The sequence below is a fragment of the Pseudorasbora parva genome, chromosome 3, assembly GCF_024679245.1.
Source record: "Pseudorasbora parva isolate DD20220531a chromosome 3, ASM2467924v1, whole genome shotgun sequence".
Lineage (NCBI taxonomy): Eukaryota > Metazoa > Chordata > Actinopteri > Cypriniformes > Gobionidae > Pseudorasbora > Pseudorasbora parva.
Genome location: NC_090174.1, coordinates 24,013,132 through 24,039,271, shown reverse-complemented (window position 1 = coordinate 24,039,271; position 26,140 = coordinate 24,013,132). Strand labels below are relative to the sequence as shown.

Here is a 26,140-nt window from a genome sequence, read left to right as displayed (position 1 = left end):
TTGATCTGTGGCTATACAGGAGGGTGCAATGCAAGTTGTAACACATTTCTCCCATAATCATTTACTGATTTGACCTTCATTGTGATGAACCAACGTGAAAACCTGCTTGCACAGGGAGCGACCTGGGGACTATTTTCAAGGCATGCTAATATAATTGTCCTGCTTCACCCATGGCACGACAGCAAAGTTCCTCGATTATTACGCAACGCTTGAAAATAGTCCAAGGTCGCTCCCTGTGCAAGCAGGTTGTCACGTTGGTTATCTTGACGGAAGTCAGCCTATTTGCAGGCACTGCGTAATATCATTGCTCTTAGTACACAACATAACATGGAAATAGAAAAATGTTGGCATTATTTTGTAACTTATTAAGGAGTAGACTAGATGGAGCATTTACCTGTATTTGTGCTAAGCTAGGATAGCGGTGGGTGACTTATGGCACACACAGAGATGAGAATGGTATGTATGGACTTATCTAACTGAATAAGCTAAAGTCCCCAAAAGTCGGTATATTCCTTTAAGCATTGATCCGCCCAACACTGTCTTTAGATTTTGTTTTGTCCCTTCTCAGACCACTGTTAGTAAATTGTCCCCACTGCTGACCAGGAGCAATCCACAAGCCTTGCCGTTTCAGAGTTAGCTGAGTCAGATCAATTTGGCCCTTGACGCTCAGATCTTTATTCGTGCCCATTTCTCTTTCATACAACATGATTACGAGAACTGATTGTTTGCTTACCATCTAAATGACCCGTACCTTAATATGTGGCCTTGTTAGGATACAATCAGCAATTGCAAAAATACTTCACCACTACCACAAAACTTTGTGTAAGGGATCACAGGACACCAAAATGCCCTAGTAATACAATTCTCATCCACAAAACAATACAACACTGAAAACATATATTAGAAAGTGCCTGCTAGCATTTCTAAAAATTATGCTTTAGAAAGAAAGGTCCATCTATTGTTGTTCACACAGAGGCATAATAAAGCCTACAACCAGTGTTAAATCTTATTGTGACCTCTCTGATTGCCAGTGCGTGAAGTTAAAATACTCAAATCACACACACTTAACCCAAATAGCCTAGGGGCGTCATACTTTTGCAATTACCCCTAGCGCATGGCTCCGCAAAAAGAAAAACATCTTTGAAGATAAAAGATTGCATAAGCACTTTCATTGCCCACATTCTCAAAGGTCTGGCACTTTTTGCACAGTTATCAGGTGATAAATCCAACATGGCAAACTCAAGAGAGTATTACACTATTCGCTTTCATCGTTAGTTGTTTAACAACATGTAGCGCTAAAAGGCTGTAGATCAACAATGAACTCTGAAAGCATGGCCGCTACTTTGAGATAGGATGGGGAAAAGAATATTAGAAAAAAGAATGATAGGTGGAATGGAAGAGCTAGTACAAAAAGTACCTTTAAAAATCAATTATGCATTCACAAAGGGGTGAAGAGAAGCACTACTACCAGAAGTGCCTGACAGAAGGAAGAGAGGATCTAATGAAACCAACATGGAGTGGAAGTTCAGCTCCATCGTCTTCATAACACAGGCTCTCTGAGGAATACCCCCCTTCTACTTATTCTCCCTGCTTTAACCTGGCATAATTAGCATGCTTTCTCGATTTTTAGCTTAATGAGGTATACATAACCTTGGATTTCCAGAAATGAATGAGCTGAAGGCAGACTGGGGTGAAGTCATCACGCCACATGATTTGAAATAAATAAATAGATAGATAGATAGATAGATAGATAGATAGATAGATAGATAGATAGATAGATAGATAGATAGATAGATAGATAGATAGATAGATAGATAGATAGATAGACAGACAGACAGACAGACAGACAGACAGACAGACAGACAGACAGACAGACAGACAGACAGACAGACAGACAAATAAATAAATAAAGATAGATAGACAGACAGACAGACAGACAAATAAATAAAGATAGATAGACAGACAGACAGACAGACAGACAGACAAACAAATAAATAAATAAATAAATAAATAAATAAATAAATAAATATTAATCTGAAATGCATACACATTTATTGTGGGGTTGAAAAGATAAAGAACAAGGGAGGGTAAAAATACACAAAAATGGACAACAATTAAAAAGTTAAAAATTTCCAAAAATGTGTACACTGTGGTGGTTTTGTAGAGAAAACTGTAGGAATAGAGAAACTAAAAGTAGGTGATTTTAAACCCTTCAAATGACATTTCCTTCTTCTTGATATTTACTGGCTTAATCAACCCTAGCCACACACACACACACACACACATACACACACACACACACACACACACATACACACAAAATAAAATAAAATAAAAAAAAACCTTGTGACAACAATGTCAGCATTTTGTTAGTTGTAACATTGAGCTTAAATATTATAATCTTGTTACCAAAGCTATTAAATTAATTTATTTATTAAAATTAAAACTACCGAACTGAAACCAATCACTCAGAAATGACTAATTTCAAAATAATAGCAATGACACATCAAGTAACATGCTGCATTAAAAAAAAAAAGTAGGCATAGAAAAAATTAAAACACTACAATAATCTTATTTACACTTTCGAAAAATATTTTTACAGTGTAACTGACAACTTAAGATAAAACTTGTAATCGGGTTCTGTTACTTTCGAAGCTACTTTAATTTTTTTTTATACATTTACTTTATCAAGATAACAATTATTACATTAATTTTGTAATTTCGAAAATCTAATTTTGAAGATTATTTAATTTCTGTAGCTATAATGTCACACAAATCAAGGTTTTAAGCTACACTATATTGTCAAAAGTTTTGGGACACCTGTGTTTAGATGCACGTGATATTAAATTACATCCTATTCTTAATCCGTAGGGTTTAATATATGGAGTTGGCTCACCCTTTGCAGCTATAACAGCTTCAACTCTTCTGGGAAGGCTCTCCTCAAGGTTTAGGAGTGTGTTTATGGGAATTTTGTACCATTCTTCTGGAATCACATTTGTTGGACGAGAAGATGTTGGACGAGAAGGCTCCCAGTCTCCGCTCTAATTCATCCCAAAGGTGTTCTGTCAGGTTGAGGTGTAGTCCAGTCAAGTTCCTCCACACCAATCTTGCTCATCCATGTCTTTATGGACCTTGCTTTATGCAGTGGTGCACACGTTGGAACAGGAAGGGGCCCACCCCAATCTGTTCCCACAAAGTTGGGAGCATGAAATTGTCCAAAATGTATTGGTATGCTGAAGCATTAAGAGGTGATTTTACTGGGCCAAGCCCATCCCCTGAAAAACAACCCCACACCATAACCCCCCATCCACCAAACTTTACACTTGACACAATGCAGTCAGTCAAGAACTGTTCTCCTGGCAACTGCCAAAACCCAGACTCACCTATCGGACTGCCAGACAGCGAAACGTGATTTGTCACTCCAGAGAACAAGTCTCCACTGCTCTAGAGTCCAGTGGTGACATGCTTTACACCACTGCATTCAACAATTTGCATTGCACTTGGTGATGTAAGGCTTGGATGCAGCTGCTCGGCCATGGAAACCCATTTCATGAAGCTCTCAACACACTGTTCTTGAGCTAATCTGAAGGCCACACTGTAGCTATTGACTCAGCATATGCTGACCCTGCTCTGTGATTTGATGTGGCCTGTCACATCGTGGCTGAGTTGCTGTTGTTCCCAAATGTATCCAGTTTGATATAATACTAACAGTTGACCGTAAAATATTTAGTAGTGAGGAAATTTAATGAATGGACTTGAAACGGTACCACACTCAAACTCGAGCCATTCTTTCACAAATGTTTGTAGAAGCGTCTGCATGCCTAGGTGCTTGATTTTATACACCTGTGGCCATGGAAGTGATTGGAACACCTCAAGTCCAAAATGATTTGGAGGGGTCTCCCAATACTTTTGGCAATATAATGTATATTTAGGCATGTCACATTGGCATTTGGCTCATTTAATTTTTAGTTTAACAATCAACTTTTTCTAAAGGCTCTGCACCCCACTGGTTAACTTTCAGGCCCTATTTTGTGCCAAGAATCTTGCACCAAAAAGTTAATACTCAGGTCTTAACTTTGGCTCAATGATCGTTTTACATTCATCTCAGAGAGTGAGAAAAGAAGTTACAAAGTGAAACTTTCTTATAAAATCGAGTAAAAGTGATACTCTTCACTGAGAGACTGATATAAGGTATTCCAGACGCTAACAGGAGGCGTTTTAGAGAGAGGAGCAAGGTTATGCAAATCTAGCCGTCAAACAGAGCGCAAGGCTGAGTAAGCCACTGACAGCCCATAGCATGCACAACTTGTCCATTCAGCTGCCACAGACTCCAGAGACTCTGAAACAGACAGCGCTATCACAGCCTGCTGCCTGCTGTCAATATCCAATGAAACCAACGGCACACTTCTAATGCATTCAAAACCTTCATAACCACAGACAAGGTACAAAATGATGGTATTAAAGTACAAGCTGAAATGCTATTAGATGGTCTATCTGGCATGTATGTCATAGTGAAAAATAATTTACTATGTCTAAAAAAGTTTAGAGTAAAGACAAGTGAAAGGTCTTACGTTCATTGAAGGCATATTCAAACCCGTCCAGAGTTTCTGGAAAGTTCAGTGGAGGTTCGTCTTTTTTCATCAGCTCGTCTAAATCTATCCTGGACAATAAATCTACAAAACAAATAGACATACAAACAAACAAAGTAAATAATAATAATACTTTTAATAATAATTGTACTATTCCTGTACAATATCACCAGTCAATGTATTAATTCATCAATATATAGTGCTGAGTAGTAACTGATTTTATTTATTGCATGAATAAAATGATTTAAACATTGGCATAACTCTACTTTTCTAAAAAAAAATATAATAATAATAATAATAATAATAATAATAATAATAATAATAATAATAATAATAATAATAACAATAATAATAATAAATAAATAAATAAATAATCATCATATTGCTTATATACATTCGGAAAGTCTTCTAGTTTTGTGAAACTGTACAGAGTTTTATTATTTATTAATTATTAGTTTATCATTTAACTCACAAAGCCCCTGCACTATCATCATGAACCTTTTGAAAAAGTAATATTTAATGCACTTCAAGAATAGAATATATTTTCTTTCTCTTTGTATTTTTTAAATCAGTATGGTATAATAATATCATATTCAATTCAATGTGATAAACAAGTTAGGTCAAAAGTAATCTAAAAGTAATAAAATGACATTGCTAACTACAATTTTTGTCATGGAATTTGGAATCAGTAACAAACTACATTTCATAAAATATCTACCCAGCAATATCTTATGGAGGACCAAATTACTCAAAATGAAATAATTAAATAAATAATGAATTTAATAAAACAACAATTAAATGTACCAGTTTATTCCGAAATAATTAAATTATTAATTAAATTATTAAATAATTTATTTAATTAAATATTTATTAAATTATTAAATAAATAAATGTATCTACTTATTTTCTAAAATTACATGAAAACACAACATTTATTGTTTAATATATTTCACAATTATCTCTTCCACACACACTATTATGATTAAAAATAAAAATAAAATAATTATTAAAAGTGCTTTTTCAAAAAGCCATTTTTTCATAATAATATGCTGCATTTACGAACTTAACACCTATTTGATGAATCATGCATTTCCAAAGCACGATATTCCCAAAGATTTTTTTTCATAATAATAGAGGACATTTCACAAATGCCAATCAACAGGCAGTGGGCGGTGCTTGGTGCTGATTGGTTTGAAGTTGAAGAGTCGACAGACATGACAGATCGATCTGTGTGGTTTGATGACATCACGGAACACCAAGGGTGCTTCTCATTTCTTATTTGTGACTGGAAATGTATTTTGACTTTATTGAATTTTCTCAAAACCTGAAAACTATGAGAACTGTGGCTGTGTTTAAGGCAGTGCGTTTTTATCCTGATCAATTCCTACCACCATATTAATTTCCAATCAATTCCCCAATTTCCCCTTGCCACTTTCCTGGCCCAGACAGAAAAAGTAATCAATCTGAAAGGATTATCCAATCAGCGCCAACTTGCACCGCCCACTGACTGTTGATTGGCATTTGTGAAATGTCCTCTATTATTATGAAAAAAAAGATTTGGGAAAATCGTGCTTTGAAAATGCATGATTTGTCAAATAGGCATCATTCGTAAATGCAGCATAGTTATTATGAAAAACGGCTTTTTGAAAAAGCACCTTTAATAATTACAAAAACAGATTTTTAAACATAGGCTAATAGTTTGTGTGGAAGAGTTAATTGTGAAATATATTAAACCAATGTAATTTTATAAAATAAATAGATACATTTAATAATTTAATTATTTTAATTAATATTTTATTAAATTAATTATTAAATTAATAAATAAATTGTTGAATTAATTATTTAATTATTTCAGAATAAACTGGTACATTTAATTGTCGTTTCTTGATTTCATTATTTATTTCATTATTTCATTTTGAGTAATTTGGTCCTCCATACATAAGAGACTTCTTTCAAAAACATTAAACATAATGTTTCCAAACATTTGACCAGCACAGTATTCATAACTGATGGCTTTACCTTTTAGTGCAGTAGTTTTTTCTTTTTCCTCTTGTGCCAAGAGCTGGGCCATAGTTATCCAAAATAAACAGAAGAGGAAGCTGCTGGCACTAATACTCCTGGAAACACACCACTACAGAAATATTACAGAACGTCACCCTGATTGAGAAGAATAACAATATTTTAAAATATTTATTTATAATAAATATATTTATTTACTTACATAATTAAATTAAATTACAAAACAACACTTTTATGTTAAAGCTTGCATACTGTCAATAAAATCACATACTGTTATCACACTGTAAATGTATTACTTTATAGAAATGATGATGTTAGTCAATGTACATTTGTCCCAAACCCAAAAAAGCCAGTACATATCAAACATTCTTTTTAATTATACTACTTTAGCCAGTACATATCAAACAATCGTTTGAAATATTATACTACTTATATAGGCTATTTAATACGTTATTTTGTACTGACAGTGAATTTGTTGACTTGTGGAGCAATAACTTCTAGAGTAATGCTAGTTGTGATATTAATGCTGAAATCTGTTAATGTGTAAGCAGTCAAATGCGAGTCGTCGTATTGAATGCTACTTTAATAGCAGCGCACTTTGATCAGACAGTGCTGGCTGTTATGATGACAACTAGCCTTAAGCTAACAGTTTGATCAAGGTCTATAACCAAGCGTGCTGATGTGAGAGACTCGCATACACCTAAATATCAGTGTCTGCATTCAGAGAAACAGAGTGAAAGCAGCGACCCGCTGTTTCTGACATGATCGGTGCGTGTAAACAGGCTAAAAGACTCACTGCATGGACACCAGCCAATGTTTATAAACAACCCATTCCACAAATGGGACAATAACTTCACGAAGCAGCGATATTTAAAGCAGCGATACTGAACACCCTGCTGAAGAGCTAAATGAAGACGGTGGGAAGAGGTAAATATGTATTTGCATGCATGTCGCTCCGCTCACGTACCATAACAACAAGCACATGTGAGATTTCACACATCCTGCTTCCTCGTTCTGCCAAACAGGAAGAAACGCTTCCGTCTCCTCGGAAACGGAAGCGTTCTACACGCGTTTCAGCTGATTGGCGGGATTTAAAAAGACAGTGCGCTTTTCACACAGACACACACACACAGAGAGAGAGAGAGAGAGAGAGAGAGAGAGAGAGAGAGAGAGAGAGAGAGAGAGAGAGAGAGAGAGAGAGAGAGAGAGAGGTACGTAAATTAAACGTACGGATATATGCTATTTAAACGTTTTCCTTACAATAATAATAATTAAGATTCAGCTAATAGTGTTCTTGAATGATTTGTAGCTTATTAAATACAGTTTAAATCTCATGAAAGAAAATATCCCACCCCAACAATCACAAGCGTTTTAATTCAACCACTGCAAATTAACTGCAGACTTTTAAATAATAAATAAATAAACAAACAAATAAACAAACTGCAAATAGAACACCCCCTCACCTATTTTTTAAATAATAATTGCTGTTAATCTTTTAACTAAATATTAAAAGAATACAATTCTTATTTCTTCAATACAATTCTTCAATAATAACCACAACTGAACCACAATTTAAACTCCACAAGGTTTCCTGGATTAAACTAAAAGTTGTTGGCTGAACTTGGCTCAGTTTCTGTAAGAATCTCTTTCAAATGGTCATATTATGCATATGTTCCATCCACAGTAATAATAATAATAATAATAATAATAATAATAATAATAATAATAATAATAATAATAATAATAATAATAATAATAGTGATCAAATAATAATAAAATAAAATAATAAAGCAATATATTCTATCTAATAATAGTTTATTTTTATTTTTTAAAGATAGTAATAAATAAATAATAACTATCATAACTAAAAAATAAATAATATTAACTAAATAATAAAAAATAAAACATATGCATAAGAAAGAAATACATCATACATATAACAATACAATAAAGTATATTATAATGTCACTGAAACTCATTTTATATGTATAATATAATTTTTTTGTGTATAAATTGAGTGTTTATAAAAATGCCTTATACATTTTAGAATAGGGGTTCCTCACACAGGGTTGATCATATTTGGGGGTCTGTGACATCTAAAAGAAAACCCCTGCTTTGGATCACCTTCTGTAATTTTCCACAACAGGACAGCCCTTAATAACGTTCCAAAATCTATTTCCTCATAAATGTTATATTGTCATTTGTATTAAAGATCGATGGAGTCCAGTTTTCAGTTGGGCATGCATTCAGTACAGAGTAGAGTCGTATTTCATGAAAAGCCTTCCTGTGATTTAATACAGATCACAATGTTTTGTTTTTTATTCAGTTTATTATTCATCTACAAAGAATTTTTGTTTCACAACATGAATCAGTGCTAACCATCTTTGTAGCAGCTGTTCTTAAACATGGAGTTCACGTACATGTACACTTTTAACATTTCAATAAATTGGTCGTTTTGTGCTCCTGCCGACGAGAATTCATGTTTCGTGGCTTTTGGTGAAGTATGTTTTTTTTAACTGATCCACTAAAATCTTTTCTTCATCCTCTAGTGCTGCAGCATCCTGCATCTCCCACCTGCAATTCACAAACAGAAATGTTTGTTAGGCCAACTCTCAAAAATACTTATCTTCCTTGAGAATTTCACTTCACAGTAAATCTTGTGTGGGCGATAGAGAGTACACAAAAACGTAAGCATAAAACCATTAAACTAGTACAGCCAACCTCTGTTTTCTGCATATCTGATGCACATTGCACACAAAAATTCAAGAGTTGGATGAAATCACCAGTTTCCGTTTGTTTATGCAACTTGTGTGAGTCAGGGTATATTGGTTTATTTAGTCGCTTACCTACAAATTTCGACTTACACTTAGACAGATTTTTGCCACAATATGCAGTGTGGATGAGTCAACGCTAGTCACTGAAAGTCAGAAACAGACTGCAGATTTTAGGCAATCAGAGTTGACACCACACACACACACACACACACACACACACACACACACACACACACACACACACACACACAAAAGCTTGCAGCCTGCAGATATTTTGAGCCGATTTTAAAACACCAATTGTTTTCAAAATGTGACTTTGCAAAAAAAAACTGTCCTTAACTAAAATGCTGCTATATTACCCAATAATATTAATGCTTAAAAGCTTATGGACTTGGCAATTGTGATATTTTAAATTGTTTATTAAATTGTCTATTACTTCAGCGATTAGCTAGCCTGACAAGCCAGACCCACATCAAGAAGTTTGGTCTGGAAACTCACCATTGATAGGGCTCAATCCGAGGGGCGGGATAAACGGTTGTCTTTCAAACTCCCTCTGCACGCGATAGGATAGCGCTACACCAACCAGAGCAACGAAGGTGAAACAGAGCTCGCTGACTGATTAAACATTCGCCGTATCCGGTCGGCTAAACTACGAACACATCTTCCCTTTTTAAGAATGACTTCAGTGCCGTTCTTTGTTCTTTTCTCAGAGAAAAGCTTAACTCCAAGTCTTCCAGAATCACGGTCAAAGCTGATTCGAAAGACCGCCGCCGTTCGACAGTTTCTGTGTTTACTAGAAGCACGCAAACGCAACTCGGCCGTCGTCATTATGGCCCCGCCCACCGACTCTATACACGATGTGATTGGGCCGTCCAGATTTTGAGGAACACAGCTCAGAATGGTATTGAGAGTTCCTAGACGACACTTGCGGGCAAATTAAATTTGCTGCCACTAGGGTGCGTCTAGATTTCTAGGCTAGCGATTAGCATATGGCTTTGTATCAGTAGAAACCCTGGAGTATATTTGAATGATTGTGCTGAATGATTGAATGATGATTGAATGATCAGAAAACAGCTGATGGTGGAAGTCTCTGTTAGCTCCGCAGCACACTGTGGTCCACTCCATGTTTTAAATTTCTCCCAGCGGCAGTGTCCTGATGACATCGCCGAGGCAGGACAGCTGAAGACCAGATGATGGGTCTTCATGACGATTCAAACGATGGGGATCGCCGCAGCACCATGCAGGAGGCAGAGCATTTTTCCGGGCACTTCTGTGGACACACCGGGGTCGGCGCAGAAGTCCAAGCCGCTCCACGGCCGCAATGCAGGACGGAACAGCGGCGCAGCCGAGAAGCGGAACATCCCAACATCATGCCGGACGCCGATTACGATGGCCCAGATGACGCTAGCCCGGTGCAAACTTCAGCCACCATGCAGCCCAAGCCCAAGGGAGACCACCAGTGAGCAGTCGCGGCGAGAAACATCAAATGTCCTCCAAACCAGAACCAACCACAGCAATTCAAACACAAACATTAGAGAAGCTGTGGAAAACGGCGAAACGACGAACAACGTCCTCTCAGTGGCTGCCAGCAATCAGCAACAGCCCCAATTGTAGCTCTGACTGTTAGACTAGTCACAAACATAAGGAAATAAAATAAAATCTAAATCTAATAGTACATTAACATGATTTGTGGGTGGAGAAGCGGCCAACAGACAACGCCAGCGTCCTCTCCCCCACGTTGCCTAGCCAAAATATATCTGACTCCTGCAGCGTTTTGGGCTGTGAGACTCCCTCATAGGCTAAATCACATCTTGAACAGACACGTTCAGTTTTTAATTGTAGTGTCTGTTCTCTAACTGAACAAATTTTATGAAAATGAACGCTGTCGCAGTGGGAAAGTGAAAGTGATCCAGTAATTTAGTACCGGTGGCTTTGGGAGTGGCTTCGTAGGGCAGCGAAGCATTCTGGGAATTGTTGTCTTTCATCCCCATGAGACAAAAATCAATTTTCTGTCTTTTCTCAGTCTAGAAAGCACCAAATTAAAAAAAAAATAATTTCACATTTCTACTACATTAATGACCCAGTTTAAAAAGAGATTCATCTTCCCAGCGCTGAAGTACTCCTTTAAATTTCATCATTAAAATAGACTGAGGGGTCAGGATAGTCTGGATTAGAGGTCGACCGATTCATCGGTTTTGCCGATTAATCGGCACCGATAGATGAAAAGTGGAACAATCGGTTATCTGTAAAAATCAATACCGATAGTTTTTCCCGATTGCGTCCGTTGTGGGAGCGGGTCTGCTGGCATTATATAGCACGAGAGCGGCCTCTAGAGGCCAAATAAAAAATGATCACTGACATTGTGTGTGTGTGTGTGTGTGTGTGTGTGTGTGTGTGTGTGTGTGTGTGTGTGTGTGTGTGTGTGTGTGTGTGTGTGTGTGTGTGTGTGTGTGTGTGAGTGTGTGTGTGTGTGTGTGTGTGTGTGTGTGTGTGTGTGTGTGTGTGTGTGCGTGTGTTTATTAGTAATATGCATTGCTAGGACTTGGACAACTTTAAAGGCAGACTTAAAAAAAAAATTGCACCCTTATATTCCAGATTTTCAAATATTGTCCTATCCTAACTGACCACACATCAATGGAATGCTTATTTATTCAGCTTTCAGAGGAAGTATGGATCTCAATTTTTAAAAAAGTCACCATTTTTTGACCATTTTTTTCTGCACAATAATAATTGAATCTTTAATGACTAAGTGCAATTGACCTTTATTCTACAAGGTGGAAATATTTGATACACAATGATGAAGTGACGTTTCACTCATGGTAGGAATGGCTCAGAGATTTACTGCAGCGCATGTACTGAACACAATCAAATATGTCAATGTCACTTGATTGTGGATCTGCTGAAGAAGCTGTGATCAAAATATTGATTTTGCAATAAATGATAGTTTTGAAAATATGTTTGGGATTGCGAATGATGAGCCAGATGCTGAATGTATTGAGAAGAGTTCTGACCAGGACAGTAATGATGGTAAAAAATATCTGCTCAAACTGAACACTACCAAGGTCCAAGAGGTAACAAAATATGCTTTATTTTATTCTTATAATTGTTACTCTAATATCAGGGGAGTTTTATACTATAACGAGTCACGACAGGTAGAGATCCACGATCCGGGTCGCTGAAGACCCAGACATGTAATAATGATTGTCGAAACATTCATGCATTAACTGACACTGACTTATAGCCTGACAACATCTTATCTGACCACATATACTGAATCAGGACAACGTGTTTTCTCAGGCACTTTCCTTAAAGAGCGTCTGACAAAGAGTCAACAGCCTTGTTGGCGGACATATTTCAAAATAAAAGCCTCACATCAGAAAAACATACAATTACATTTGTTGTTGTTAGTCTTTGAATGAACACTCTGCATACCACCAGTTGAAAAACACTGGTCTACATGCCTTGAGCAACATTTATTTTTAGACCACGCAAGGGAAGTTGTAACACATATTCTGCTATTTCAGTACATAATCATAAATCAAGGTTGAAAAATGGTTTAACATGGTGCTAAGTGAGGGAAAAATGTATGTATATAATAAGAGAAGATATCCACGATCCAATCACAGCCATCATCTGTTTATGTCCTCACCTCAAAGAGCATCTTTCAACACACATTTGAGTTGGTAACAAAGTGTGGGCATCCCTCCTTTTATCTTTCCGTGTTAGGAGACGGCACCTTTTCAGAAGATGATGTATGGTGTCCATATATTCAATAGTGGCACAAAAGCCTATCAAAGGACTCGACCTGTGCGCATAAAGCAGCTCGCGACGTGGCCGCATTGATTGAGCTTCCACCTCAGTCATTGTGAACGTGTCGCTATCAGACAAGCTCTTTTCTCCTCTATGGATGGCAGTGTCACTGTGGTAATTACAGTCTATATGGGGAGGATTTGTTTATGTAAATATGTGCGTTTGATGCATGGGGGCCTCTCGGGCATGTCTCCTATCAGAGCGGCGTCTCTTTCCTCCTGTCAGAGTCACCTTAACAAAACCACTGGGCCTGAACCTGACAGCAACAGCTCGACAGATGAGTGTGTGTGGGTTTGCACATTTATTTTCTGTCGCCTCTCACTTTCTTTTTCTCATGCATTGGTGGCGTAGAAAGGACTGGGGTCCTCGAGCGAGGCCCCAGGGCGCCAGCCTCTTCTGAGATCCAAATGTGAGATATAATGTTCAGATAATAAGAAATCGCATTGCAAATATGAGAAATCAAGCTGCAATTATGAAAATGAACACACCATGGGCTTACAACAGTCCACAGTGTACTATATAACAAGTAAACAATAAAACATTTTCAATAAGGTGTTGTAAGGAAATAATGTCATTTTCTTTCTTTATTTAGCAGTGTATGTCTATCTATATCAGTTTTACACCTGAAGCAGCATGTTTTCAGGTGATTCATACCCCTTTTCCACCTGAACGGTTCACGCTCTGGAGCCATAGTCTGTTCTCGGCCAGGCGAAATGGATCCTGTCATGACCTGGCCGCGTGTTTCCACAGACTTGATTAATGAACTGTCACGTAACGCTACTATGTGTTGTTTACCTGACTGTAACCGCAGAGTAAAACATTATTTAAACAATAAGTTACCTGAGTTGGTAACACACATTTGAGTTGGTAACAAAGTGTGTGCATCCCTCCTTTTATCTTTCCGTGTTAGGAGACGGCACCTTTTCAGAAGATGATGTATGGTGTCCATATATTCAATAGTGGCACAAAAGCCTATCAAAGGACTCGACCTGTGCTCATTTCACTATTTGAAAGCAACATTAGGTTGCCTTATTGAAATAAAAAAATAATAATTTGTACAGAGAGTCTGGCCACAACTTCTTTGAAGGCGGGTACTCTGTTGAAATTTAAAACTATTGGATCTGCCCAGAGCGTCTCTGGATCTGCCATAACCAATCGCTAATGTTTGGTCGTGACGTTTGTCATCTCAAACTAGCGCACAGCATCAATGTCATCATTAATAATAATAATAATAATAATAATAATAATAATAATAATAATAATAATAATAATAATAATAATAGATTTTATTTATAACGCACTTTTCATTCCAAAGAATCTCAAAGTGCAACAAAGGGGAAAAAAAAAAATCTCAGCCACTCCATCTGTTTAAAATTTGACCAGAGTAAACCAGAGAATATACCGCAATCCCAGACAGAGTACTGAAGGAAAATGGAAATTAAGCGAAAGTACGTACACTCTTTCAAAAAAAAGCATTTTGAAAAGTGGGGACATGGCCAATGTCCTCATAAGTCACCCTCTCCTTGTAATACCTATGTCATACCCATGTCATTATACACATTTTATTATTAGAGAAAAAAAAAATAAAGAAAAAAAAAAAATATATATATATATATATATATTTTATTTTTATTTTATTTCAATTAGCCAAAAAAAAAAAAAAAAAACATGGTTACAACACTTTTACTATGATAAAACCATAATTAATTTTCATAAGGGATAGGCAGCCGTTTTTTGCTGTAGTGCCCAGGGAGCGACTGGGGGTTAGGTGCTCAAGGCAAGGCATCAGTTCTTTTTATGCCGGTATTGAGATTCGAACCCACAACCACAACTTGTGTCTGACTCTCTAAACATTAGGCCACAACTGCCTAACGACTGTTTTTGCTACATGATTTAGAAGCTGACCAACACATCTGAGAAGCGCTGTTTCTGAGAAGCAATGATTTCCGAAACTAATATTTGTATTTTGTGGTTTCAACCGAATGTATCCAATTTCTGTGCATCACTATTTGAAAGCTGAGCTATGGTCCGTGTTACACAATTAGTCAATGGACCTTTTTGCCGGTGAAATTTCACCAAAATTCTGCCAATGTGACCGCACCATAATATTGTACAGGAAATATGTGCACACAGTGCCAAAAGGAAAACAACACACTGAAAATGTCAAACGGCCTCAGTCTCTCATCTCTGGTCAGTCATTACTTTGGTGCTACAAACAAATAACAAATAATGGAGAACACATGGAAAACACAATATTTACAAATGTCAGGGACGTGCCGAAATGAACAGGGAAGCCGAAGGTCTGGGAGGAAGAAGTGAAGACGTTTTTTTCAATGTTTAATTTTCAAATAGGATTAAGCAGAATGACATTTAGCTGAAGGTTACTCGCCCGGTGCTTGCCGTCGTTGTCTTAGCTGATATTGATATTCAGCCGGTGGTCTGCAGCCTGTCAGTGGGACAAACATGCTTGATGAATGAGAACGCGAGCCACAGGGAAGTGTTAAGTGCAAATTTGAAACTGGGTCTGTATTTTTTTTTTTTTTTTTTTTGTGTGTGGAGAATGTGTAGATACATGGTAAAATTACCTAGTAAACACCTCAATAACTTCCGCTTGTGTCCACCTATGATGTTAAGAGTATATTTTTAACTACCTCCGTTTATCAATGTCACTGTAGCATCACTAACTTTTGTGCGTACAGTATGGATGCATACCTGCAAAGAACAGTACAAAATCCAAAAGTGTCAATAAAGTAAAATTTCTCATTCAAGTCATCAATCAAAAAGTACAGGTGTAATACCGTCGAGCCTCGTCTCTGTGTTTCTCTATGTGACAAGACATGGTAATAAGTCAAACCTGAGCCCCTTTTTCCTAGTGGTGAATATCTAACGTGTCCTCACTGAGTTTCCAGTATTTTAATGTTTCCTGACAAATACTAAGTGTCAGGCAGGTAATTCAGCAGGCTTCTCTATCTTAATAAGCCCGGTGTGATGTGGTCTTTCAGTCTTATTGTGCGGCTCATTCTTCATGCATTAATACCACTCTCGCTGACTCGACTTTTCCTCTGCATAGAGAACAGACAACACGCATTATGAGCCGTATATTTACAGATTCCATATAGTCCAGCGAAAATCGGCGTGCTGACACCCTCCAGTCGTGTTTGCCTGCATGTTCTGCTTGTTTGCTAATATCTTTATGCTGGGTTTGACATTGATTTCAGCAGTGGCGTGCAACACAACCACTCCTATAGCCACTTTGGCATGTTGGATTTCTCAATTGTAGTCTTTTAAAAATGCATCTGAAATAATAAACTAAGTGCAATATAGAGTTTTCGGGAAAATATAGATTTTGTTCGATTCATATCAACACCGAAATACCTAAAACGCTTTCAATACAAATTTTCTGTAGGATATGCAATACCAGCTGCGCTTTCTCTTTTTCTCATCTCTCCGGCATTGAGTTGACACACGAACCCGCCTCCCCTCACTCACTCGCTTTCTTCATTTGCACAGGATGAAAACTGTTGGTGTTGCAGCTAATTCCGCTGTGGGATTGCAGGTATTGCACATAATTTTACTTATTCCAAAGTGCGCGCACATAAAGCTGCCTCTCAGCGCTTAAACAGTCAATACAATACACACTAAATCTTGTCAAAATGCCGGTCTTGGTTTAAGAAAACGCTTTTGTGTAACAGTACAATGGATCAGTGCGTCGGGACTTTAAAGTGATAGCAGCCTAATATACCTGCTGCCAAATTATGAGATAATATTAAGAATATTTATATGGTTTCTCTACATGGCATCAATGTCAAAATTGTGGCTAGTGAAAATTCTGAGTGGCTAGTAACTTCAGAAAACCATTAACCACAATGGCTGGTGGGCAAAAAGTTACTTCAGTTTCACTGAAGTAGGCATCATATTTTGGGGTAAGGAAAAATAAAGAACTATCGCATCATAGAAAAGCCCTTTATGCAGTTACATCAAGATAAATTCAAAATTGTTTATTAGTGCTATAAGATATTAATACACTTGTTTAGCTAGGATCCATTACATTTATTGAAAGTGACCATGCAACCAAATAACCCGTTAGCAATCGGATTTATGACTCAATTGTACTAAAAAGCTTTAATGTAAACACCTTAATCCAGGGGTGTCCAACCCTGCTCCTGGAGGGCCACTGTCCTGCAAAGTTTAGCTGTAAGGTTAACAGGACAGAGTTTGGACACCCCTGCCTTAATCGATCCGAATTAAATTTCGATCGGATTGAAAAAGGAAAATGGAAAGTATACAGCGCTTGTGCAATGACTTAGAAAAGGCATAGTGGCATAAGGCAAGTGAATGAGCTGTTGTTGTTGTTGAATGAAATGTCATGAATGACTGTCATGTAATTCTCAAATTCTCCTACCACTCATCATTTGTTAAGGGGAGCAGGACATCATCCCATCAGTCCTTGTTTCAAACTCTCATCCACAGACGGCTGGTTTTGGGAGAGGAAGGGCCCTTTTTACGGCTTGATAAATATAAGCAGTACGGCACAACGGTTCATATGCTCATGGTCAAAACTTTGATCAGTAGTGTCCATGCAGTATTCCAAAACGTCACAAATAAAACATTCCCTGCTCCCTTCATAGTGCTCATTTCAAGTGTTCTGCCATCCAGACAAAATGATGCTCACTTTCAAATGGTCACTAGTTTAGCACGTTTGCAGTGTAGATGGTTCATTAAAGGGGTGGTTCCGTGTTTTTTTTTTTTAGGCTTGGTTGTGTTAATGGGGCGCAGTATAACATGTCTTAATACTTCTGTTTTAAGTATTTTTCTTATATTTTATGTTTATTGCACACCGCTTTCCTTTGAACGGCTCATTTGCTTCCTGCTTCTATGAAGCCCCTCCCTCCGATAAACGCAATAGTCTTAGATTGGTTAGATAGCCAAATGTACCTGTGGTTTCATGTATTTTTATCGGCTAAAGTGCCAAGCACAGGTTGTCCGGAAATGCCACACCCCCTACCATTCCTTGCCGAAGTCACATCTGCGGTGACTAGCAAGGGTTTATGTTGTCATCAACCCAGGAAGCTTGTTTTAGTCCAAACGTTTAGGCAATAAACTGCCATAACTATAAAAGACAATATCTCCGTTTGCATTGAACTTTCAGCGCTTTAACTTTGCAGATACTGTTTATGCTCAAGCAGCAACATTACACACTAACTAAAGTTAAAAAAAGTGAAATCACATGCAACCACCCTTTTAACAGAAGTGTTCTGATTTGTTGCATTGTTCCCTCTCAACTGAAGTCGCACAAAACTAAAGTCTCAGAATGGCCCTCATTTATCAAAAGTGCGTACACCAAATTTTCAGCGTACACCTTGCGTACACCCAAACCCACGGTGACTTTGAGATTTATCAATATGGACGTTGGCGTACGGCACGCTCAAATCCTACGCCAGCTCAGGAGGTGGTGTACGCACGTTTGAGAAAAACAATTCCTAACACCACAAAACGCACTGAACAAAGATCTGCTATATTATGACCCACTGTAAAAAACAAAAACAACATAGTAATTATAAACTTCGGTGTTTATTTTTGTGCAACATATGCAATGTTTAATTTGTGTGACTATAGGCTACCAAAGCATTTGAGGCATGTATTCCTCCAGTTGCGAGTCTGTACGGCAGCTCCGCACGGACTGGGACTGAATAATTCAGACTGACAAAATAATAAAAATTACATTCTTCTTCTTTTAAATATTAATAAAATAAATAATAATGACATTCTTCTTCTAAATAACAATAAGCGTCATTAATAATAAAAATCATAAAAATATAATAAAAAGAATCTTACAAATTGTCATGCAATTATTAATGTGAATGAATGGTACTCCACATCACCATATCGTACACCCCAATACATGTGCCGTGATACGAAATTAAATGCTATTGTTTCAAAACATGCGCTGTAAAATAATGCACTGTGAGGTAGGCATAATTTATCATCCAAACAGCTTTAAACTGCTGGAATGCGCTTCTCAACCTCCACACTATTAACAGTACTTGTAATTTAGGTCCATATTCGTTTGTTTTTTGGGTGCCTTTAATCCCACTCTTTAAACTCCCAAATAAAACAATTTCGCTTTTTTTCCACTTTCCTGGTGATCGGCTAGATGGGCGCGTCTCAATCCTCTCACTAGTTCAGTAGTCAGGGCACTGATCAGGGAGTTAGCCCATTGACTTATGTCCTAATCAGCACCCGATCTCCATGTCGGAGAAGTTTCGCTACTTTGCCGTCTTCCGTGTGTCCATGGCGTAAAATGAGGGCGTGCGAGAGGCGGAGACTTGAATATATAGGGGAGTGTTATTCTAATGACGATCATTTTCAGTCGCGGCATTTATCAAGGGCAGGTATTGCGTACACCTGGATTGCATAGGTGCGCACAGCTTCATAAATCAGGCGGTGAGAGGAGTGTAAGCATAATCTTACGCCAACATATGCGCCCATTTCCACGGAAGATTGATAAATGAGGGCCAATATGTCTACATTTTGGTGGTGGGCCACTGATAACTTTGCAGGCTGGATTCATCTCTTAAATATGCTTGGTCTAGGGATTCCCTCAAGCAAATAAACGTGGTTGACACTCACCAAACTTGTGTTTCACAGCCATGGGCCAGTTTTAACATTCAGACTGTGCCTATGAAAGTCATTTAATGTTGAAGCTATCTATCTTTACAGAAGGATCTGCACCAGTGGTCCCTCACAGGTCAAGCCTGAAGAACAAGCCGAGTAACAGTCTCTGGCACTTCTATACACTGTTCCTATCACATTAAAGTGTGGCCCACTCAGGGCTATCTTAACACCGTGCCTTGTACTGCATGAGCAGCCCCATTTAGGAGAAGAGAGAAGGGAGAAGAACAGCAGAGGCTATTAGATTAACTGTCAGCCAGCAGAGTGGTTTTCCTCTCCTCTACGTGTTTTTCGGGCGAGCAGACTACCAGCACAGTCGCCGACAGGTACCCGTGTTTGTTTAAATGTGCGTCTGTCAAACAAAGAGCAATGTGACGCTCAACACGGGCGAAGAAATGGCGAGCTGACAAGTCGTGCTAATCAGAGGCTTTGCACATGCTTAGCACTTCAAGGATCCATCATAAGCCAAACCTAAATATTTAAAGTGCTCAACTTTCTGAAAAGGTCAGGGCTTTCCATGCATGCCACGGAGGAGAGATGTTCTGAGGGGAGAGAGTGCTCAGAATAGGGACCGATGGTTCTGGCCTTGCCCTGGGATGTGAGGAATTCAGTTCATTTCATGCTTATGGCTTTGCCCTTTGGAAATCACAGAGGTGCTCTGCAGAGAAAAGGTTGTTCAAATACCTACAGTTCGGAAAAGTACTGTTGAATACAGAAAAATACTTGAGCCAGAGTGGTATGACTGCAATAATCCTGTTTTAACTTCAAACCTTTTGTGGATTTCAGTCCATGATGTGATCTATAGGCTAGTGTATGGCTAACATTTAAAAAATGTATACATTTTATTCATTTATTTATTTATTAAGTTAATGTTAATTTACAAATATAATATGTTACACCTAATTTTGAGGTGATATAGTTACATTGTACTTACTCAAATGAGTACTGGATAATATTAATTAACTACTTAATATAGTTATGGTTGAGGTAAATTTAAGGTAAAGTTACTTGAAATTATGCTCAAATTACTGTTAATACTATAGTATAGTATGTAGTAATGTGTAACTATGTCACCTTAAAATAAAATGTTACCATATAATATTATTTATGTTTATTTATACAACTTGATGTATGTATGTAGAAATTAACATAAGAAATTAAAATTAATAAATGCTCTAAAATAATTGCTCATTGTTATTTCTTATTAGCTATTGCATTTAAGTTCACAAATCAAAACATCTTATAAAGTGTTGCCAAAAAGTTAATAAAACACTTGAAATTATGAATATTATCATCAACTGCATAGGGCTATCAATATGCAAAAATATACATAGGCTGATGTATTATTTTTTTCTTTTGTTTTTTATGCGTAAAAAATGCAGAAATGTGAGGAACAGACTTTTGCATGCTTGGTTTCAAGTGTGAAAATTACATGCTCATTAATTTATGACAACGTATGTTTTTACATTACTTCAACTCGTCGAAATAAGTGGACATTTTAAACTTTGTTTTCTTTCAACAAGTTATACAAGATTCAACTCATTTGCTAAGTCAGTTTAATGTATGTTAAGTTGAAATGACTTACACAGCCAAGTTGATTGTACATACAAGTTTAAGGCAGCAAGCTTTCTTTGTTTTTTTTTATAGTGTTCTCAATGAATCATTACAACTACACTGTAAAAAATATTTAGAAAAAAAGTTACCTGGTTGCCTTAAAATTTTGAGTTCATTGAAATTAAAATTTTGAGTTAATACAATGAATATTTTTATTATTATAAAAATTATTAAAATATTATTAAAAGATTTTGTAAGCATATTGGATAATTGTGTGTGTTTTCTTTCTGATGATGCAGTGAAACATGCCAAATAGTGCAATTTTCATGATTTATAAACAAATGTATGTGGTTCAGATACAATAATATTTTGAGTTTCTATTTATTAAACAAGGTTCCTTCATTGTATCAACTCAAATTTTTAATTTCAATAAACTCAAAATTTTAAGGCAGCCAGGTTACTTACTTTTTTAAGTTAAATCAACAACAACAAAAAAAATGTTTACAGTGTAATAATTCAGTTTTTATTTACTTTGAGTAATTCTGATCATGTTTTAAAGAATGAGGGAATGTCAAACAATCTGCCCATGTTGGCATCATTCTAATTTAGCTGAATTTGCTCCAAAATATTGTTTGACTGGAAACAGGGCTTTCAAACATATAAAATACAACAAAAGATGGGAAGTATTTTCTCCAACAAAATGAACGTATTTATTTTGATATCCTAAATATGCAAAATTGTATTTTAATATTTGCATGTAGGATTGATTATAGGCTGCTGCTTATTTTATAAATAAAATAATACAATAAAATAATACAATACAATAAAACAAAACAAAATAATGCATCAAGGAATATTCTATAAAACGAACATAATACATCTCTAACCGGGTCTGTTGCCAGCACAATCTACCAACACCCACAGTGCAGCACATATTCCATCCGCGACTGTTTCTCTCCATCACCTCGCTCCAGGCCTTCTCATCCATCATCTCTCCTCCCCACCTTCTTCTTCCACTCTGATCTCCAGAGCGCAAACGCCACCACAGCAGCACTGGCGGGCCAGCAGGCAGGCTAGACCCGGTACCTCAGGAGCGCGGGGGAGCGTGAAAGAGAAGCCAAGCGGCGGAGCAAGTGATCAAAGGACCGCAGACAGCTCTTCCAGCAGCTGCCCTTGAAATGGCGAGCAGAAAGGTCTCGCATGGCGCGACTTTAACCCCCCACACACACACCTCTGATTAGTCCTGAAAACATCAGAGAACACGGTCAGGACCAATGTACCTGCTTTAGACTAAAAACTTCACCATGTCATGCTGTGTATCGATGGACGATTGAGCTGTCACACTTTGTGTGTAGCAGGGTTCAGGTCTGCGTTTCAAAAGTCCAGCCTTCAGCCCATGCATACCTGATTGGTAGTTGAGCAGTGTGAAATACGGAGGCAAAAATGCAGGCTTTGCAAAAAAAGTAGTTGCAAACAGGGGGCGCTCATGAGCACCCTTCTGACTCATTAAATGGTTTTGGATAAAAAACAGTTACCTAAAATAAAAAATATATATATTACTTTAGGAAAATTGTTAGTATTTCTTTAGAATTTTACTTGGGTAAAATTCTTAGGTAATCGTATAGACACTTAGACATTTTTCATAATATCAAGTAATACAGGTTTGAAAGAACATGAGACTAAGGTGACCAAACGTCATGTTTTCCCAGGACATGTCCTGTTTTCAAGTACTGTCCTGACTGAGTGAATTTTCTATCAATACAGAGCGGACATACTTTAAATGAATTGAAATTAATAAGGAAACTTTTAGTAAACTTTAAGTATCTCATTGCCGTGTCCTGGTATTCAGTAATGAAAATATGGTCACCCTACATGAGACAAGTTTGCACAAATCTGCAAACAAGTAAATCATCAATGTTCCTTTTTGTTAACAACAAATTATTGTACATTATCAAATATATAAATTCAATATCAATGTCGAAGTAACTGAGCTGCAATGTCAACAGCAGAGACAAATTTCCCATCTATACAATGAAAAAACAACACCACCACCAACAACAAAACCATAATCTACTTGCAGAGGCTAGTACTGCCATGCTAAGAAAACTTTTTTACTGTTTGTTTTAAGAAAACATGTTACTGTTTGATTACCAAATTCATGATTCATTCCCAAATGTTACTATTAAAGTAGTCTCCAGAAACCATGACATTATAACACCATGCTACTTTTCTGTACGAGTAGCTACCGCTACCTATTTTTTATGAAAGTTTCTATGAAGTTAAACTTCCATCGACTGCACAGAAACACGTTGGCTAACTGTTCACGTCCTCGGTTTGAACAAACAGAGCCGACAACAGTGCGGCCTTTATCAGATTGGCATTGCATTAATGAGAGCCAACCCCGTTCCAAAGCCTGGCAGACGATTCCCTGAGAGTGTATGCACTCTTGTTAAGAGGCCAACAGACATTGATCATGCATGGTCGCCCTCCAAGTGGCGAGTTCGTTCAAACACACCCAGTTCTTAACCTCCACTGCAGTTTGTCAAATAAAGCAGCAGCAGTGCTCTGTTTGCCCTTGACTCTGTCTCTTGTCAAGAGTGCACTCTCCTTGTCTGGATGACACCTCTCACAGAAATAGCAGCCAGTGAGCTGGTGCTCAGGACCCCCATCACTTGAGCTAAATCATTAGCCCTCTTAGTCACAGCGTTGCTGGCTCGGCCCCTGACAAGTCTGAAGCTCCTCTGTCTGGTTTTTATTCCGATACTTCGTGCTCGTGCTCGCAACGCCAATTAGAGGTAACTTACGCTAAGCTAAATTGTTAGTAAACAAGGTAAGCCATCGCACTCTGTGTTGTTCGGTGGAACAGACAGCGATGGTCTTCCTGTCATAACACTCACAAAAAGCAGTAACAAGCAGCAGAACTAGACACCTGCTGATGGCTCCAGCGAGCCTCCGGGTCCCAGGGATCAAGCAGCTCCGCGGAGGCAATCAGTCTTCCCTGACAGGCCCTCGCTGCACCCCGAGAGCGGTATGACAGCTCTTATTTTACCACAGAGGGACCTGCCGACACACCGCCTCACCCTGTACTAGCAAACCCCCAGCGCCCGCAGCTCCCCAAAGCAGCCCAACCTCAGCAAGCCGCGGCCTTATAAATGAATGAACAAAGCTCCGTATTTATAAACACACACACACACATTCGCACATGCAACCCGAGTTGTTTCTCGCCGCTCCCAGCTGAGCGCGGCAACAAAAAGAGATCCATCCTGATTTCACCTAGATACGCCTCTAAGATGTAGACTATCATTTATTCAACAGACTCCCTTTGTAAGCGATGCATATTTTAAGTGTAAAACACACGCAGACACGCGCGCGCTTACACTCACAGGGGACGACCGCAGTCATGAGTGACGCTAGCAGTGCGGAAACATAAATATGTTGATATGGGGGAAACTTTTTTCAGGCTTTTTTTGGGGAGAAGTAATTCATCTTATTCCCCGTGTTTTGAATTTGCATCGGGTTCAACCTTTACAGCATAATAACCGAAGAGGAAGAGGGAAATAACCAGCACTGTGGGAGCCCGAGCCGGATATAAAAGCGTCTCAAGGCTCAATCGACATTTGCGTGCGTGACTCTGTTTTCTACTTCAACGGCATTCCCGTATCTGCTCTCCGCTCGGAGTGGCTGGCGGTCAGGGGAAGTCAAAGTACAGAGGCGTGGGTGGTGGTGGTCACCGTAATGACATGATTAGTTAATAGTCTTGGTGCGCGAGTGTTTCGCCCGTCAGGCCTGGAGTGAACTGATTACCCAGTAAATCCATTGATCTCCAATTCCCTTCCCAAACTCCCAGCGGGGCGCGGTGATCTCCGAGCAAAAAATGCGTCTTTCAACTTCACGAAGGGGGGCTTAGTCAAATCTGATCACAGCTCCGGCACTCTTACCATTTCAAACAGCTCATTTTTCCCCACGCTAATGGAACTTTTGGGGTGTTTGGGAGATAAATAAGTCAATCCTATTACCTCATTTAATATCAAATGCCACCTAATTATGGCTGTGTATGTTTTCAAACACTGCATAATTTATTGTTATGCTTGCCCCCTTATCTACAGATGCCTATCGGCCGGCAATTTCTTTCCCCCTCTTATAATGAAATACTTGCCTCTACATCAGGTGACAGAGCTGTGGAATAGATAAGCTATGAATGTACTTTAACTTTCATAGCACTCCACTCACCTTAAGAGGATTTGCATCAATGGTTTGGAAGCTTTCAAGGCTTTTTCAACAGACAAATGCCATTCTGGAGGGGAGATGCCTCTTTTTACCTATCACACGACTTGCCAAGTTACTGCTATTTATATATTCTAATGAGTGTATGTTTACAATTAATCATTTAGCAGAGGATTTTTAATTCAAATTGAGCATAAGAGACCTCTTGAAAAATTTATTTTGTTATAACTTAGTTATTACCAATGTTGGGAAGGTTACTTTGGAAATGTAATGGGTTACAGATTACAAGCTATCCTATTTAAAATGTAATATTAAAAGTAGTGGAACTATTTCAATTACTTTATTAAAGTAATGTAACTGATTACATTGGAGTACTTTTCTACATTTCTAACAAATGTTTAAACTGTTAATCGTTTCCAAACATTTAAATCACGCAGGGTTAACCTTACAGTAGTATTCAAAACTAAAGCATCTTCATCACTTGAATTAAGATTATAA

The 26,140-nt window shown here is 37.8% G+C and overlaps 2 protein-coding genes across 5 annotated transcripts in view; both read right to left on the bottom strand.

The window, feature by feature from the left end:
• The window catches only part of arb2a (ARB2 cotranscriptional regulator A), a 264,254-nt gene extending 256,606 nt beyond the window's left edge, over window positions 1-7,648 (bottom strand). The window contains exons 1-3 of one of the 3 annotated variants that reach the window (XM_067438216.1): window positions 7,576-7,648; window positions 6,609-6,746; window positions 4,572-4,673 (exon numbers count right to left, since the gene is read on the bottom strand). In XM_067438216.1, coding sequence (XP_067294317.1) covers window positions 4,572-4,673; window positions 6,609-6,660 — 154 coding nt within the window. In that variant the 5' untranslated portion in view covers window positions 6,661-6,746; window positions 7,576-7,648. The remainder of the gene's footprint in view (window positions 1-4,571; window positions 4,674-6,608; window positions 6,747-7,575) is intronic. The other 2 variants (XM_067438214.1, XM_067438215.1) reach the window with 2 other exon arrangements.
• Window positions 7,649-8,949: 1,301 nt separating this feature from the next.
• kiaa0825 (KIAA0825 ortholog) overlaps window positions 8,950-26,140 on the bottom strand; it is a 197,834-nt gene continuing 180,643 nt past the window's right edge. The window contains exon 19 of one of the 2 annotated variants that reach the window (XM_067438213.1): window positions 8,950-9,182. In XM_067438213.1, coding sequence (XP_067294314.1) covers window positions 9,086-9,182 — 97 coding nt within the window. In that variant the 3' untranslated portion in view covers window positions 8,950-9,085. Of the gene's footprint in view, window positions 9,183-22,233; window positions 22,662-26,140 lie in introns of those variants that run through there. The other variant, XM_067438211.1, reaches the window with a different exon arrangement.